Source organism: Epinephelus moara, chromosome 2, assembly GCF_006386435.1.
Source record: "Epinephelus moara isolate mb chromosome 2, YSFRI_EMoa_1.0, whole genome shotgun sequence".
Lineage (NCBI taxonomy): Eukaryota > Metazoa > Chordata > Actinopteri > Perciformes > Serranidae > Epinephelus > Epinephelus moara.
The window spans coordinates 40,820,363-40,835,084 of NC_065507.1; the positions used below are offsets into that span (position 1 = coordinate 40,820,363).

General features: G+C 42.8%; 1 protein-coding gene across 2 annotated transcripts in view; it reads left to right on the forward strand.

The window, feature by feature from the left end:
• The window catches only part of pipox (pipecolic acid oxidase), a 78,427-nt gene that overhangs the window by 6,111 nt on the left and 57,594 nt on the right, over positions 1–14,722 (forward strand). For both annotated transcript variants that reach the window (XM_050056318.1, XM_050056309.1), the window contains exon 2: positions 9,156–9,304. In XM_050056318.1, the coding sequence (XP_049912275.1) occupies positions 9,156–9,304 (149 nt within the window). The remainder of the gene's footprint in view (positions 1–9,155; positions 9,305–14,722) is intronic.

The window sequence follows — 14,722 nt, forward strand, 5'->3', positions numbered from 1 at the left end:
TGGGGAGCTTTTAGCGCACCTTCGGCGAAGCCTTTTGGCACGAAACTGTCACTGCGCCAAGCTGGATCTGTCGACACCTCCCCCTGCTGCGCCGCCACACCCATCTCAGCGCACCTCGGTCTGCCAAACTACCAAACTACCAAACTGAGCGTACCTCGGGTTGCGCTGCTCGAAACTAGCTCTGCGCAGGGTTCGCCACCCTGCGCCGCGCCGGGAAACTAGAGGCCACTGTCTATGGAGAGGAGCCTGTGTCTTAGGGAGCAACACCTCTCTCACTTGGCAGCATGCCTCTGTTTGAGGTGCTGCAATAAATTGGTAGTACTTCTACCTTGGGTAGCAACAGCCTTCAAACACACTTTGCAGCGTGGTGGTGTTTATTCTGTGTCTGACGCCACAAAACTGAACTCTTTCCCTTTCTTGGGAACGAGTTCTTCCCCGCTCGCTGCCATGATGTTTGGGTATCAAGTGCGCGGGGGGGAGGGGTGAGCCCACTCTGAACTACGGGAGCCCAGCGGGGAGCGTCAGTGGCGGATGTTAAAGAGAAACTCGATTTTCATTAAAACAAATCAACCTAAACTACAAATTCGAATTAATCGATAAAATCGATTTATCGCCCAGCCCTACTAGCAGCCTATGGGATAGAGAGAAGGCAATGTTCCAAGGCAATGTGTAAACAATTCTTGAATCCTCCAAAATTAATAATAATAGCCTAATAATCTGCCGTCTGGGACAAACTGGACAAGGATATGATAAGAAACTCTTTCAAAGTTTGTGGACTGTGTATGAAAACTGATGGGAGTGCAGACCCTCATCCTCTGCTTCAGAGAGGGAACGGCGGGTCGTTCCGTGTCCGGAGCCCAGTTGGGACCGGTGCCAGACCGCAGTGCACGCTGTGGAAATGCTCTGATTGATTTGCATGGGAGCGAAGTGCTCCGGTGTGCGTAATGGAGACAGAACCGCACGGAGACCGAGCTCCGACAGCGCAGCGTGCAAAGCAGCACGTGAGGAAGATGAAGATGAGCTACTGAACGATGAGCTTGTTGTTCCATATGATCGCCAATGTGACCATATGCAACAACGGAAATGAAGCAGAAAGTGACGAGCTAACATTAACTTAAAGGCGCTGTATGTAAGAATGTGGCCAAACGGTTACTGCACTCAAATTCAAAATACTGCCGCGAGTCGTGTCTGCCCCCCCCTCCCCTACAGATTCGAGGTTGCTGGACAGCGGCATGCTGGAGACTGATTTGTTTGCCCACGGGTGGTTGCCGTGGCAGGGCCGCGTCGCCGTGTCCTTTATCTTCGGTTTTCCAGCGGACCGTTCGACTAAGTCCGGCTTCTCTGCTGCTAACACTGCTGCTAATGCTATGTACCGGGACACTGCTAATGCTGCTTGCCGTGCTGCTGTAGCTCAGTCGTAACTGTAACTGATACTGAGACTCTACTGACTGTGTGACTGGTAGACAGCGGTGGGTGGCGCAACAGGCCAAAACACAAATTCAAAACATAAACATGATTTGCAGACTGTAAAAATGTTTTTTAAATGCGAATATTCTGGCTGTACTATTGTTGTCGGTGAGATCAGTATGTTATATGAACATTATTCCTATTCCTATTTTCATAGTCTCTGTGACATATTAGGATGATTTTATGACTATTTGCTTTAGATTTCTTACATATAGCTCCTTTAACAGTGAAAGTTAGCAGCTAATATTCACGGTTTAAATGACCTAGCATCAACAAACAACACTAACATTACACTGAAAAGGAACTTGTCTAGAACACAAACAATTCATGGTTAAGAGAAATAATATTAGAAATAAACTAGCAACATTAAACCACTCACCTTCAACTGGGTCAATGTCTTCTACAGTCAGAGCTCAAGTCCGGGCAAGCCCAATTAGCCTACCTCTGAACACCAAAGCAGTTTCTATGCAGTTAATTCTGCAGCAGCACCTAGTGTTCTTATGGTGTTATTAGCCTATAGGCCCACATTGTCTCAAAGAAAGTATTTTATTGTATTTTGAAAATACAAAAATACATGACACTGAAGTATTTTGATACAAAATATCATGGCATTTTCATCACTGCAATAAAATACAAATGACAAAATGTTATTTTGTATACGTATTTTAAATACATGTATTGGAAATACTGCCCATCCCTGTCAGAAGATATATTGTCCGGCCAATATATCAGGCCGATATTTGGGTTTTTCAAAGGTATCGGCATTGACCGTGTTCGGATGATTTATTTATTTTTTTTTCCCGGGCCTCCTGATTTACAGACAGGCATATCTGCAGGCAGCCCAGCTCAGTGCCTAGGTTACCAGCCTACTGGCAGACTGCAGCCGGATAGTGATGGGAATTAAAAAGAGCCAGTTCTTTTGGCTTGGCTTACAAAAAAGAGCTGGCAATAAAGTTTCTGTTATTTTTTCTAAAATTGACACTTGTGTACCCCTTATTGTTATTATTGTGACATTTCTATCATGCAAATAGAGGGAGAAAAAAAACAATATCGGGCCCAAATATCAGCTCAAATAAATCGGCAGTACATATCGGTCATCGGCTGAGGCTGATGGCAAAACATTGGTATCGGCATCGGCCATAAAAAAATCCATATCGATCAACCTCTAGTGTGTAGCCGTCATTTATGTATCTGGTTGAAGTCCAGCCCTCTTCTCCTGTGTATCTTTGTTCTTTTTCTTCTGTTATCTCATTGCTTATATTTTTATTATAGAATACAGGGTTAAGATTATGCAGACACTCGTATAAACACACACATACCTTTCTGCACTTTTTACAATGATATTTTAGACAAATGTCAATGTATTTATACAGTGGTTTAAAACAAACTGAGTTTGTGCCAAAGTGCATTACAACAAGCATAATTGTGCAAAAAGAATATCCCAAGGCAAGACTACATAAATACATGCATAGACACATAGTGCCTTTATGTATAGTCATGTAGAATGTAAACAATGTCAAGAATCAAGTGGTTCTTAAAACACCTATTAAAGGAGTTAAGAGATTGTGCTGTTCTTCTAAATTCAGGAAGAATATTCCAGAGTCTTGGTGCAGACACTGAGAAGACCTTGTCTCCAGAAAGTTTGTGACAGGACTTGGCAACAGTTAACAGTCCTTGATCTGTATATCGAAGGGGCCTAGCTGTACTGTATGGAGTTAGAAATGTTGTAATCTAGCTCAGGGCAAGACCAAGCAGGTTTAAACACCAACTCACCCTGTGAGGCAAATTGTGATTTGTGATATTGGGCTTTATAAATAAAATTGAAATTGAAAATTGAAACTGAGGAATCTGCAATACCGAATGGGGTTCTCTTATTGTTACAATTGCAAAGGACTCTGGCCACAGCACTCTGTGGCAGTAATAAGCAGTGAATAGAGTCCTGGTTGTTACCAAAATACAGGGAGTTGCAATAATTTAGTGTTGAGGAAATTACAACATGGATGGCTTTTTCTAAATTTTGAGGCCATAAGAATGTCCTTATCTCCAAGATAATTCTGAGCCGAACTAGGAGCTAGATTTGACAACTGCGTTAACCTTCTATAAAATTTCAGAATGTTGCCAAATATTTTTCCAAGGTTTGTGCATAGGGTCTGGTGTGATTGGATTACTGGTTGAGGAACTGGGCAGTCATGCTGGAGGAGTTTGGGAAATAGAACAATAGAATATTTGTTTTTGTTTCTTTTGTCATCCTGTAATCATCCAGACATTTAGTGAGTTCAGTGGGTGCAGTCTGGTCATTTTGGTGGATGGGAAGGTACAGCTGCGTGTCATTCATGTAGCAGTTAAATGACATGTTGGATGCTGGACAGTTTGATGTGTCCTGAACACCTCTAACGGGAGGCACCCAGGAGGATCCTGATCAGATTCCCAAACCACCTCAACTGGTCCCTTTTGACTTGAAGGAGCAGCGGCTCTATTCTGAGCTCTTTCCAGATGTCCGAGCTCCTCACCCTATCTCTAAGGTTGAGCCCAGACACCCTTCAGAGGAAACAAATTTTGGCTACTTGTATCCGTGATCTCATTCTTTCTGTCATTACCCAAAGCTCATGACCGTAGGTGAGGGTTGCGATGTAGATGGACCAGTTCATCGAAAGCTTTGCCTGGCTCAGCTCCCTCTGTACCACAACAGTCCGACGCGGGGCCTGCATCACAGGAGACGCTGCGAGAGATAATTGAACTCCTTCACTTGGGGCAGTAACTCCTTTCCTGACTCGAAGGGGCCAATCCACCATTATCCAGCAGAGATCCATGGCCTCAGACTTGGAGGTGGTGACTCTCATCCTGACCACTTCACACTCGGCTGTAAACCACCCCAGTGCATGCTGGAGGTCACTATGTGATGAAGCTTTTCACATTTAAATTGCGCGATTAATGGAGGTTCTTTAACTTCACTAACAAGTGGGCGACATATGGAAAGAATGCAATAAACATTTGTAGAAAGAGAGGATTAAAAGATTTGACTTCATGAGGGGGATGATTCAAAGGCAGTGTGCAGATTCAGATTCTGTGGGAAATATGTACTCATCATTCAGATCTTGTTCAGCATACCATATATGTATATAATAATACAATATAATATATTATATAATATATAATTATTGTTATCGATCAATATGAACCAGCTATATCGTGATATACTTTTCAGCCATATCGCCCACCCCTACACCAAACCAGAACTCTTTCTCCCCCCAGCTGCACCTTGAGATCCTCTCCATGAATATCACAAACTAGGCTGACCAAACGTCCTCTTTTGCCTGGACATGTCCACTTTTCACGTCCCGTCCGGGGTTTTTTTATATGTCCGGTTTTCCGTGTATTTGTGTGTGTGTGTGTTAGAGTGCGGCACAGGCCGCATATTTCTGCCAAACCTGAACCGAGCCCGACATTATTTAATGACCAAAGCACTGAGTTTGTGTCACACAGTTGTTATGGTTACAGGCTATTTAACAGGCCGGGCGTGCACCGGGCGTGCTCAGCGGAGAGTGAGACCTCCGTGTGTGAGACGGGAGCGGGAGGCGGGAGGTCCGACGCTTCCAGCGAGAGGAGATGGAGACATAAAACAAAATAAGATAAAATAGGAAAAACCTGTCTCCCTCTTTTATTTTATTTTCAGCGTTTAATCAAGGCGGAGGCGGTCGGCTGGAGGTCCGAGACTACCAGCGAGGAGAGAGGTAGAAACAAACAGCCAATGTGTGTCTGTGTGTGTTATGTTCAGGTGTTGTCACGTAAATAACAGTGCCCAAGCAATAAACAGGACAGACAATAGGATTTTATTTATTTTTACACTACATTTTTACTGAAAGCTGACCGAATCCGACCCGAGCCCGAATACAATTTATATAGCTATAACGGGTCGGGCCGTGTTTGGTCAAAAATGTAGCTCTACATTTTTGACCAAACCCGGCCGACCCGTCGGATACCGTCGGGCTTGGATCGCCACACTCTAGTGTGTGTATGTGTCTCCTATAGAGGCCTATCTGAATTTCTGTCTTTGAGAGATATTATTTTGTAATAAAACTGAATTTTCTATCCATAGGCCTACATATAAATTTTAAATATATTAAAATGATAAGGCATCTTTGAGTAAACGGCGAGTATCATTTAAGTAGTCGTGGCTGGCCGAGTGTCCTCTTTTTTGGAAATCAAAATATGGTCATCCTATCACAAACAAAATTGGTGACAAGGGACAATCCTGGCAGATGCCAACAGATGATGAGATGTTGTGGTGCTAAATAATTTTGTCTCGTGGAAGCATAAGGATGGAAAATAGGAGCATGCCAAGGACTGAGCCATGAGGGATTCCACATGAGAGATATGTAAGGACAGAGTAAAAAGTGCTAACAATGACAGCGAAGGCCCTATCAGTGATATTGGAGTTACGCCAGTTAAGAATTGTACCAGAGACTCCAACCCAATCACGCAGGTGATCGGGAAGTATTGCATGATCCACTGTGTCAAGGACAGTTCTGAGATCTAAAAGAGCCAATATTAAGGAGCTATTACCACATGCACAAGGGGATCATTGGTTTCCCTCAACAGTGCGGAATATGTGCTGTGTTGTTCCTGCAAACCTGTCTGAAACTTTTTGATAATGTTAGTGCAGTTATGTTATTGACTTTGCCTTTATGCACGTAGCAAACAAGCTTTTCTTATTTGTTTCTGTCACTACAGAGTAGTCTGTGTGGCAGAGGAAAGAATGCTGTGGTTTTCTTTCTGCTAATATACACCATTTAAGAAATATAGATAAAAAATAAAGACTAGAGACCATTTTGAGATGGGATCACTCCAGCTGTGTGAACTTTAAACAACACTAGCTAGGGGTATAACTTGGAGAGGGCAATGTCTGCTTCACTACTTCCTGTCCCCCTACTTCCAGCGACCTTGCTTGGATCATACCTATCTTCAAACTCAGCTTTCACTGTGATCTCAACCACACCCCTGCAAAGTTTTGTGACTGCATCTTGCATGGCTGTTACACTATCATGGTGACAAAGTCTGTCCACAGACGGACAAACATAGACTCCTCATAGACTGTGCAGTGCACATTGAAGAGGACAGGAACCTAAACATCAAAGTGTACAGAAAACCTGCACACACGGACCAATACCTGCTGTTCGACTCTCACCACCTACTGGAACACAAGCTGGGAGTCATCAGGACACTGAATCATCTGGCTGAAAACGTGCCCACCAGGACAGAGGGGAAAGTGAAGGAACAGAAACACATCAGGGAAGCACTTCAAACCTGTGGCTATCCCAGTTGGGCCTTTTCAAAAACCTCAAAAAGACCCAGAGCAGACAGAGAGGAAGAGACACAAAAGCGTAACAACATTGTCATTTCTTATGTCGCAGGTGTATCTGAGAAACTCAGGATTTTCAACAAACACCACATCCCTGTGCACTCTAAACCCAGTAACACACTGAGACAGAAACTTGTCCACCCCAAGGACAAAATACCCAGACATAAGCAGAGTAATGTAATGTATGCAGTTCAGTGCAGCCAGGAATGCACAGACTTATACATTGGGGAGACAAAACAACCACTCCACAAGTGCATGGCACAGCACAGGAGAGCCAGCTCCTCGGATCAAGACTCGTCTGTCCACTTACATCTACAGGAGAAGGGACACTCCTTTGAGGACAGCAATGTGCACAGCTTGGCCAGGGAGGAAAGATGGTTTGAAAGAGGTGTGAAAGAAGCCTACGTCAAGCTGGAACGACCATCGTTAAACAGAGGAGGTGGCTTACAACACCACTTATCACCCACTTACAATGCAGTCTTGGGATCCCTCCCCAGACTGGATGACTAAGAATCTTCACCGACATCTGGCAAAGTACTAAAAAACGCTTCTGTGATAGTTCTCACTACAATACGTCTCTTTAGGACAATATTTTGCTCTGACACTCAAACACACATAAGCCCCTTTTACACTGCCTGTGTAAGGCAGGAATATTGCGCCGTTATGGCACCTCGTTGTTCTGTGTAAAAGGTACAATGGGGGAATAGAATTGTCTCACCTTTTTTTTTTTAAGATATTTTTTCGGGCATTTTTAAGCCTTTAATGGATAGGACAGATGAGCGTGAAGGGGGAGAGAGAGAGGGAGTGACATGCAGCAAAGGGCCACAGGCTGGAGTCGAACCCGGGCCGCTGTGGCAACAGCCTTGTACATGGGGCGCCTGCTCTACCACTAAGCCACCGACGCCCCAGAATTGTCTCACCTTTAATGGAAATAGTAACAGTGCTGAATCATGAAATGTGTTATGTCTTCGACCTGACCTCGGGAGATTTAAAAAGCAGCACGCGCTGTTAGCAGCTAACTCAAAGAAGAAGAACAGCAACCAAAAATGCCTGCAAATTGTGAAAACAGTGAGGTCCAGGAGCTAATGGAGCCAGTTGTACAAAACACCTTAAGTTTTCTCCTCAAGTATGACGCTGAACACTATGACACTTAAGCTGAGGGACTTACTTAAGGCTGTTGCACAGAATCCCTTAGAAGATTTCCTTAGTTAAGTAAAAATGGTAAGGTATTTACTGCATTGAAAGAGATTCTGCAGTGGCAAAATACTACAGTTTCCATGATAACCATTTGTTTGCTTGTCCTCAAGCTTGTGATACCTGTCTTTTGTGCAATGGTTTAACTAACTTTAAGGTATTACTTAAGTTTAAGACCAAGATGAGGAGAAAACCTTTAAAACTTAAGTGAACATTTTAAGGAAACCTGGAGGAAGAGACATGTTTTGTGCAACTGATTTTATTTTAAGAAAGCCTTAACATGGACTTGGAACATGGAACTTAAGGTGTTTTGTGCAACCAGCCCCTGATCCTCCAAGCAGAGGATGAGATTAGCTATTATATAACAGGGACGGTAAATAATTGTTGTTGCCATGTTAATGCCATTGTTATTGTTTATAAAGTGCTGCCGACACGTATGTTTTATGTCACTAGAGACTGATGCTGTTGTGTTATGTGTCACGCCCATTGCCTCTTTTGTTCCCGCGATGCCAGCATGCTGTCTAAAATCACACACTGGAGTGGCATGATGCTTGATTGTGTAGTTCTGTGAAAAATATGCAAACGCAGCATAAAGACGATACTTCGTAGCCACCCTGAAGCATGACCTCTGTATTAAAATACCAGCCGTCTTGACGTTGTTGCGGCTTGTAATCAGATGACATGCTGTTGTACAGTCATTAAAATGAATAAAGTACGGTCACAGAGTATCTGTTAATAAATATGTCATACCAATAAACTGTAAACTTGTATTCAGTCTGAATATTAAACATGCTGCTGTTAAAAACATAAAAAAAAATTATCAGGCTGCCTATAGATGCTCTTTTTCTGGAACCCTGTCAATGCCAATTGGAAATGCGATTTAAATATAACAAAACCATAGCTCGACTGTATTGCAATGCAGTTGCATTCATTGGCCATCAGGGGTAATACCTTCCCAGAGGAGTAGAGGCTGTTCCAGTAGGAAATTAGAACCCATGGTCTTGGAATCACATGTTCAGCAATCACATATAGTTAAAATATTTGGATGTTTACATACTTTTACTTTTGGTTTCTGTTATTCCCAAATCAAAGTTATTTAATTTGAACCAAATGATATTATGTGTAACTTTTCCAGTTCGTCCTGCCCCACACCCGAGGGAGCTCCCATGGCCAGACCCGCATCATCCGCAAGGCCTATGAGCAAGACTTCTACACCCACATGATGGAGGAGTGCTATGAGCTGTGGACCCAGCTAGAGAGGGAGGCTGGTGTCAAACTGTACAGGTAAGCAGTCAGCAGAAACACAGAGAGAGAAAACCCATTAAATGGAACATAACAAAAGCTTTGCCAGAACACGGGGATTTGTCACATTCAAGGTGCTATGTACGCACAAGAGCAGCAACTCAATCTACGGGAGCCATAAATGCATGACTTTCTCATTACCTCCGGCATCACTGAATCACCCCTTGACAGCTTCCATGCCTTTGAATGAGGAACAGGGGCTTTTTTCATCTCGCTAAACCTCTGATTTTCATACGCAGACCGGGGAGGAATTTGTGTGTTTATAAATATGACAGTCGCATCAAACTGTGAGCAACCCTCCTGCAGCACTTTAAGTTTCCTGGTCATATTACCTCCAAGCAGCCCTGTTTGTTCTCAGTACCAGAGAGCTGAATAACACATGAATTCATTATTCATGTCTCGGGGTAATAGTTCATGGTACCAAGCCACGCCCACATTATGTTCCCAGGAAACACAGTGTGACTCCCTGTCCCCTGAGCACCACTCCACAGCTCATGACTGATGGGTCCACATCTGAAGGCCACCTGTGCCCTTGGGCTGGCAAAAAGTGTCTGCATCACAATGAGAAATGTCCAGGCCCGGCTGGTGGGAGCAGTGCCTCCCACCTCTGCTCCTGCCTCTTGGACAGATGGAACCATCCCAAAAGGGCCAGAGTGAAGCTAAAACCTTTTTATTTTCTCCCCATACATGGCAACACGTGTGCACAACCAGCAGCTGAACTAGTGCCACCAATCACTAAGTTTGACAGGTTGGACTAGATGAGGTATCATATTTACGATCCTACACTTGCATGGCTTTCCCTTCCTCCGTCACACACTCGTAAACACACAAGCACACAGGGAGACATAGTCATAAAATTTTCTGACGAATGGCTGAAGCCTTTAGCTTGGGTTGTCTGTGCCTTATGGCTGCTGACAGATGTCGGAGCAGCCTTTAGAAAACACTGCTGGCAAAGGGCGAGTCAGCCATCTATCAGGCAGATTACTGAATTAGACCCTGTGTTTCACAATCTCTCACTCTGGGATGCAGTAACTTCACACTGGAGCTGCTGTGATCTGCTGTATTACTGTCCACTGGTCATATGATGTCCAGTCATAGTCCAGTTTATTACAACCGGGGTTTTTAATCAAACTGCACTTCCTTGATTGTGTTTCATATCCTCATACAACATATTCTCATAGAACGGTTCGTATGATTTTCTACAAATTTGTCCTCAGGAATGACATTTCATCCTTAACCTACAGTTACGTAATTAACGTAATAAAACTAGTTAGGTGTCTTTAGGTTTAGGCAAGTAAAGCTACATAGGTTAGGGTTTAGGAAAAGAAACATAGTAGGGACGTATGACTCAAAGTTCACTCAAAGTTCACAGGGATCCGAGCAGGCGACTCCAGGGGAAAGTCACGGGCGAAAGTCAGTTTCTTTGTGACCCATCTACCACTCCAACCTGCCTCTTTACAAGCACTCAGGACTGCTTCCTTGTTTACTGCCGTCAGCACATTGGTTACATCATCATAGGCTTTCAAAATATGTGGGATGTGTCCAAATTTGGGTGCATTCCTTTTCATAGGAAAACACACAAAATCACCCTGCTTAACCATCATACCAGAGACTATAAAAATGGGACCCATTGCCTCCCTGCTTGGCACTCAGCATTAGGGGTTGGAATTGGGGGTTACATCACCACGTTTCCCGAGCGCGGCACCGCTGCTGCTCACCGCTGCTGCTCACCGCTCCCTCAGGGGATGGGTCAAATGGGGAGAACAGATTTCACACACAGGTGTGTTACAATCAGTGGGACTTTAACTTTAATCTCTCTAACTCCGCTAGGACGCCTACGTCCTCGCTCCCCTCCTCCTCTGTTAAATGGTATCTCCCAGGCGCACTACGTCATCAAACCATGTGATGTTTGGTATTGTCGGATTCAGGAAGCTCTCGACTTTTCAAAAATAACATCGTTTTTCTTTTATTTCTTATGTATTTCGCACCAGAACAGCCTAAACACACAAAGCCCAAAATCGTGATGAGTGGTGACAAGTCATGTCATGCTGTTTTTCGACGGGAAAAGTTAAAGGATTACTCGAGATCTTATGTGGAGCTGTTAGCGGGGACTTAGCTGTTTTATAAAAGGTAAGAGTCTCACTCCTACCACTATTTTTGGCTGAGATACACCCTCTAGAAAGTGGGATCATAACTTTCACGTTTCATATGTCTGTATTTGGCCTGATTTCAATCATTACAGTGTTTGAAGCTGGCTGAGTGTTGTTTGATCACTGATAGTACTGTTTTGAATGTAGAATGTAGTAGAATGGTCATACTTTGTGCTTTCTTCTTCAAATTTGAAACAAGTGTTCATTGATAGTGTGCCTACAGCCCCACAGTGTCATTTACCTGCTCAGATGAAGCCACATCCTGAGAAACATTTTTTATTTTAGGCAAAATCTTCATTTTTTTTTACTGAATTCAAAGGTCCCTTACTCTGCCTCTGTATTACCTAGAGTGTTTCTGACACTTTCACAAGAAACTTTGGAGAGTCTTCAGTTCAGACGCTACAGTCATTTTAATTTGGGTATGTCATTTTAGGTGTTTTTGCTACAAAATGGGGGTGGAGTACAAGATGGCATATTTGCAACCACACAGCTTCTTGCTTTCTTTCCTTTTTTTCAACGTAGTGCTGTTTTTGGCTTGAATGCCTGCTAACAACCAGGTTGGCCAAAGTAGTTTAAAAGAGAAAACTGAGTCTAACAGCAAAATTATTACCCTTATCTGATCTATCAGAGTTTACAGACTGACATCCTGCCTCAAACATTGAACTCCTGTATTGTTTAGTTTTGCCCACACAGACATACCTGTGCAATGAAGGATTATTGCAAACATTTCAGGTGCATTTACCACCTTTTCAGAATCTCCAAAAAAGTGGGTTTAGATCATCCGGATAATTTGTTGGTTTGTTTCCTGTCTGATCATCTGACTGCTTGTGTTTCTTGCCCCATTGGATATTGTTGTAGCAATGTCACTATGTTACCAGATCTCTGCACTTTTGACAGTTTTATGTCTATATAGCCAAATATCACAAATTTGCCGCAAGGGGCCTTACAATCTGTTCAGCATATGACACCCTCTGTCCATAGACCCTCACTTTGGATAAGGAAAAACTCTCCCAAAGAAATCTTTTATGGTGAATAAATGAGAGAAATCACACAAAGAGCAACTAAGTCCCTCTTTTAGAGATCCCTACGAGAAAGGGGGAGGGACAGAGGAAGGGAGAAAGAGAGAAGAGAGAGAGAGACAGTGAGAGAAAGGACAGAGCACACAGTTGTGCTTGTTGGACACAAACAAACAGAGTTATTGACGGTGTCTGAAATGTATTTTTTGACTCACAGGCCAAGGGGGCTGGTAGATAAAAAAATTTAGATTGTTGAGGTGGGAAAATAAAATTTAATGATTATAGAATAAGGCTGCACCTTAAGAGAATGTGAAAGAAAAGTGAAGGGGTCTGAATACCTTCTAAGTCCACTATATTATTTCACAAGGACCTTATGTCATTACGTTATGTGAAAATGTACTTGGTTTCATACATATAGAAGAGTCAAAAACTCATTTCTCTGTTTCACAGTCAAACTAGTTGGACGCAGTATAGTTCTCACAGTAACTGCGGATATTTTTGTTACTGAGCAGTTTTTACATAAGATCAGCAATGCCTCCTTTAGTTATCTTGACATGGTACAGGATAAAGTCTATTCCAACAAGTTGCTAACACACTGTGGGAAGTGTAACTGGTCTGACGTAACATATGTGTAGTCAGGATGACACACAGGGACGACTGCTACAGTATTCACTATACTATTACTTTAGAATGTTGTGTCTTTTACCAGAAATAATTACCTGACTACTGTTTCACATGTTCTCTTGTTTCATATTGTACTCACCACTGCCACATCCTGAGCTTTTTTTTTTCAACTGTTAACCCTGTAAAACCCAAATATAGAAAAAAGAGCACCTCTCAGATGTTGTTTAAGGAGGCCTCTGATGCAGAAATTCAAGGGTTATTTAATTTTTTACGTTATAGTAAGTTTTTACAGAAATGTAATATTGCAACATTGGGCCTGGATGGTAGCAGAATTTGTGTATTTGCACTCACACTGTTAGAACAAATATACTGAACAACTAAGGGTTCATTTTCAGTGTGGATTGCTTACAAAGCTCTATCACAGTATATATCATGAATAATAATCACAGTCATAGTTTTATGAACCATAATTTATTGAGCTAAAAAAAAAACAGAATGAAACTTTGGGGCAGACCCAGGACACGCTAGCAGAACCAGGATTAGTGGGAGAAGACAGTGATGACAACTTTGTTCAAAAACCAGTGCCCAGTGTTCATGTACAGTGGTACTCCAAAAAGCAGTTCCTTTCCTCTGAAAAGCAGAGACGGACACTTCACTTCCTGCGGAGTGGAGTAGCCTTTATTGCAGTGTCTGCAGCATCCTCTTTTTGTCTTTACTGGGAAATGTGCAATCATGTCCTTGCGCACATCCACTGGTGGTACACATGGCCTCTTCGGAGCAGTCACAGGTCTCTGTGGTGTTACTGTCATGGATGTCAAAGGGCGCCGTGATGTCAGTGGTGATTCAAGGCTCCCACTGCCTAAAGATGGTCGCCCTGTCCCAACAGAAATGTATTCTTACCAGGATGAGAGAAGATGCTAGTTGCATCTGAAACCCTCTCATGTTTAGCATCTCTTTCTTGGGAATACAGCAAGCTTTGCAGTCCCGCTTGTAAATGAGCCAGGCGTTGATGACGGTGAGGATGATGGTGTGCCAGCAGATGTAAATGTATCAGCAGTGCAAGTGATTTCATCGGGAACTTGTATTTTGCAGCAAATGAGTCCAACAAATCCACACCACTCATGTATTTATTGTAGGTACCCACAATGTAGGGCCTCTCAACTTCTGTGCAGGATTTAGTGCAAATGAATCTTAATTATGTGATATATTCCACTGAAGTCACACAATACTGTCTGGCTAGCCTAATGCACACTCTAGTTAAAGGGCCAGTGTGTAATATTTGGCATGGTTTATTGTCAAATCTGAATCTGAATCTGAATATTCTACCCATTAATATGTTTATACAAGTGTATAATCGCTATAAAATAAAATTTGTTTGGTTTTCGTAGCCCTGTGAGGCAAATTGTGATTTGTGATATTGGGCTTTATAGCCCTGTGAGGCAAATTGTGATTTGTGATATTGGGCTTTATAAATAAAATTGATTGAATTGATTATAATTATGCTTTTATATATATATATATAGCAAGGGCCTTGCTTTAGAGAGGTCGCCATCTTGCGCCGCCATGTATGTATGGCAGACCGAGCGGACAATCCAGCCAGACAGAGAACG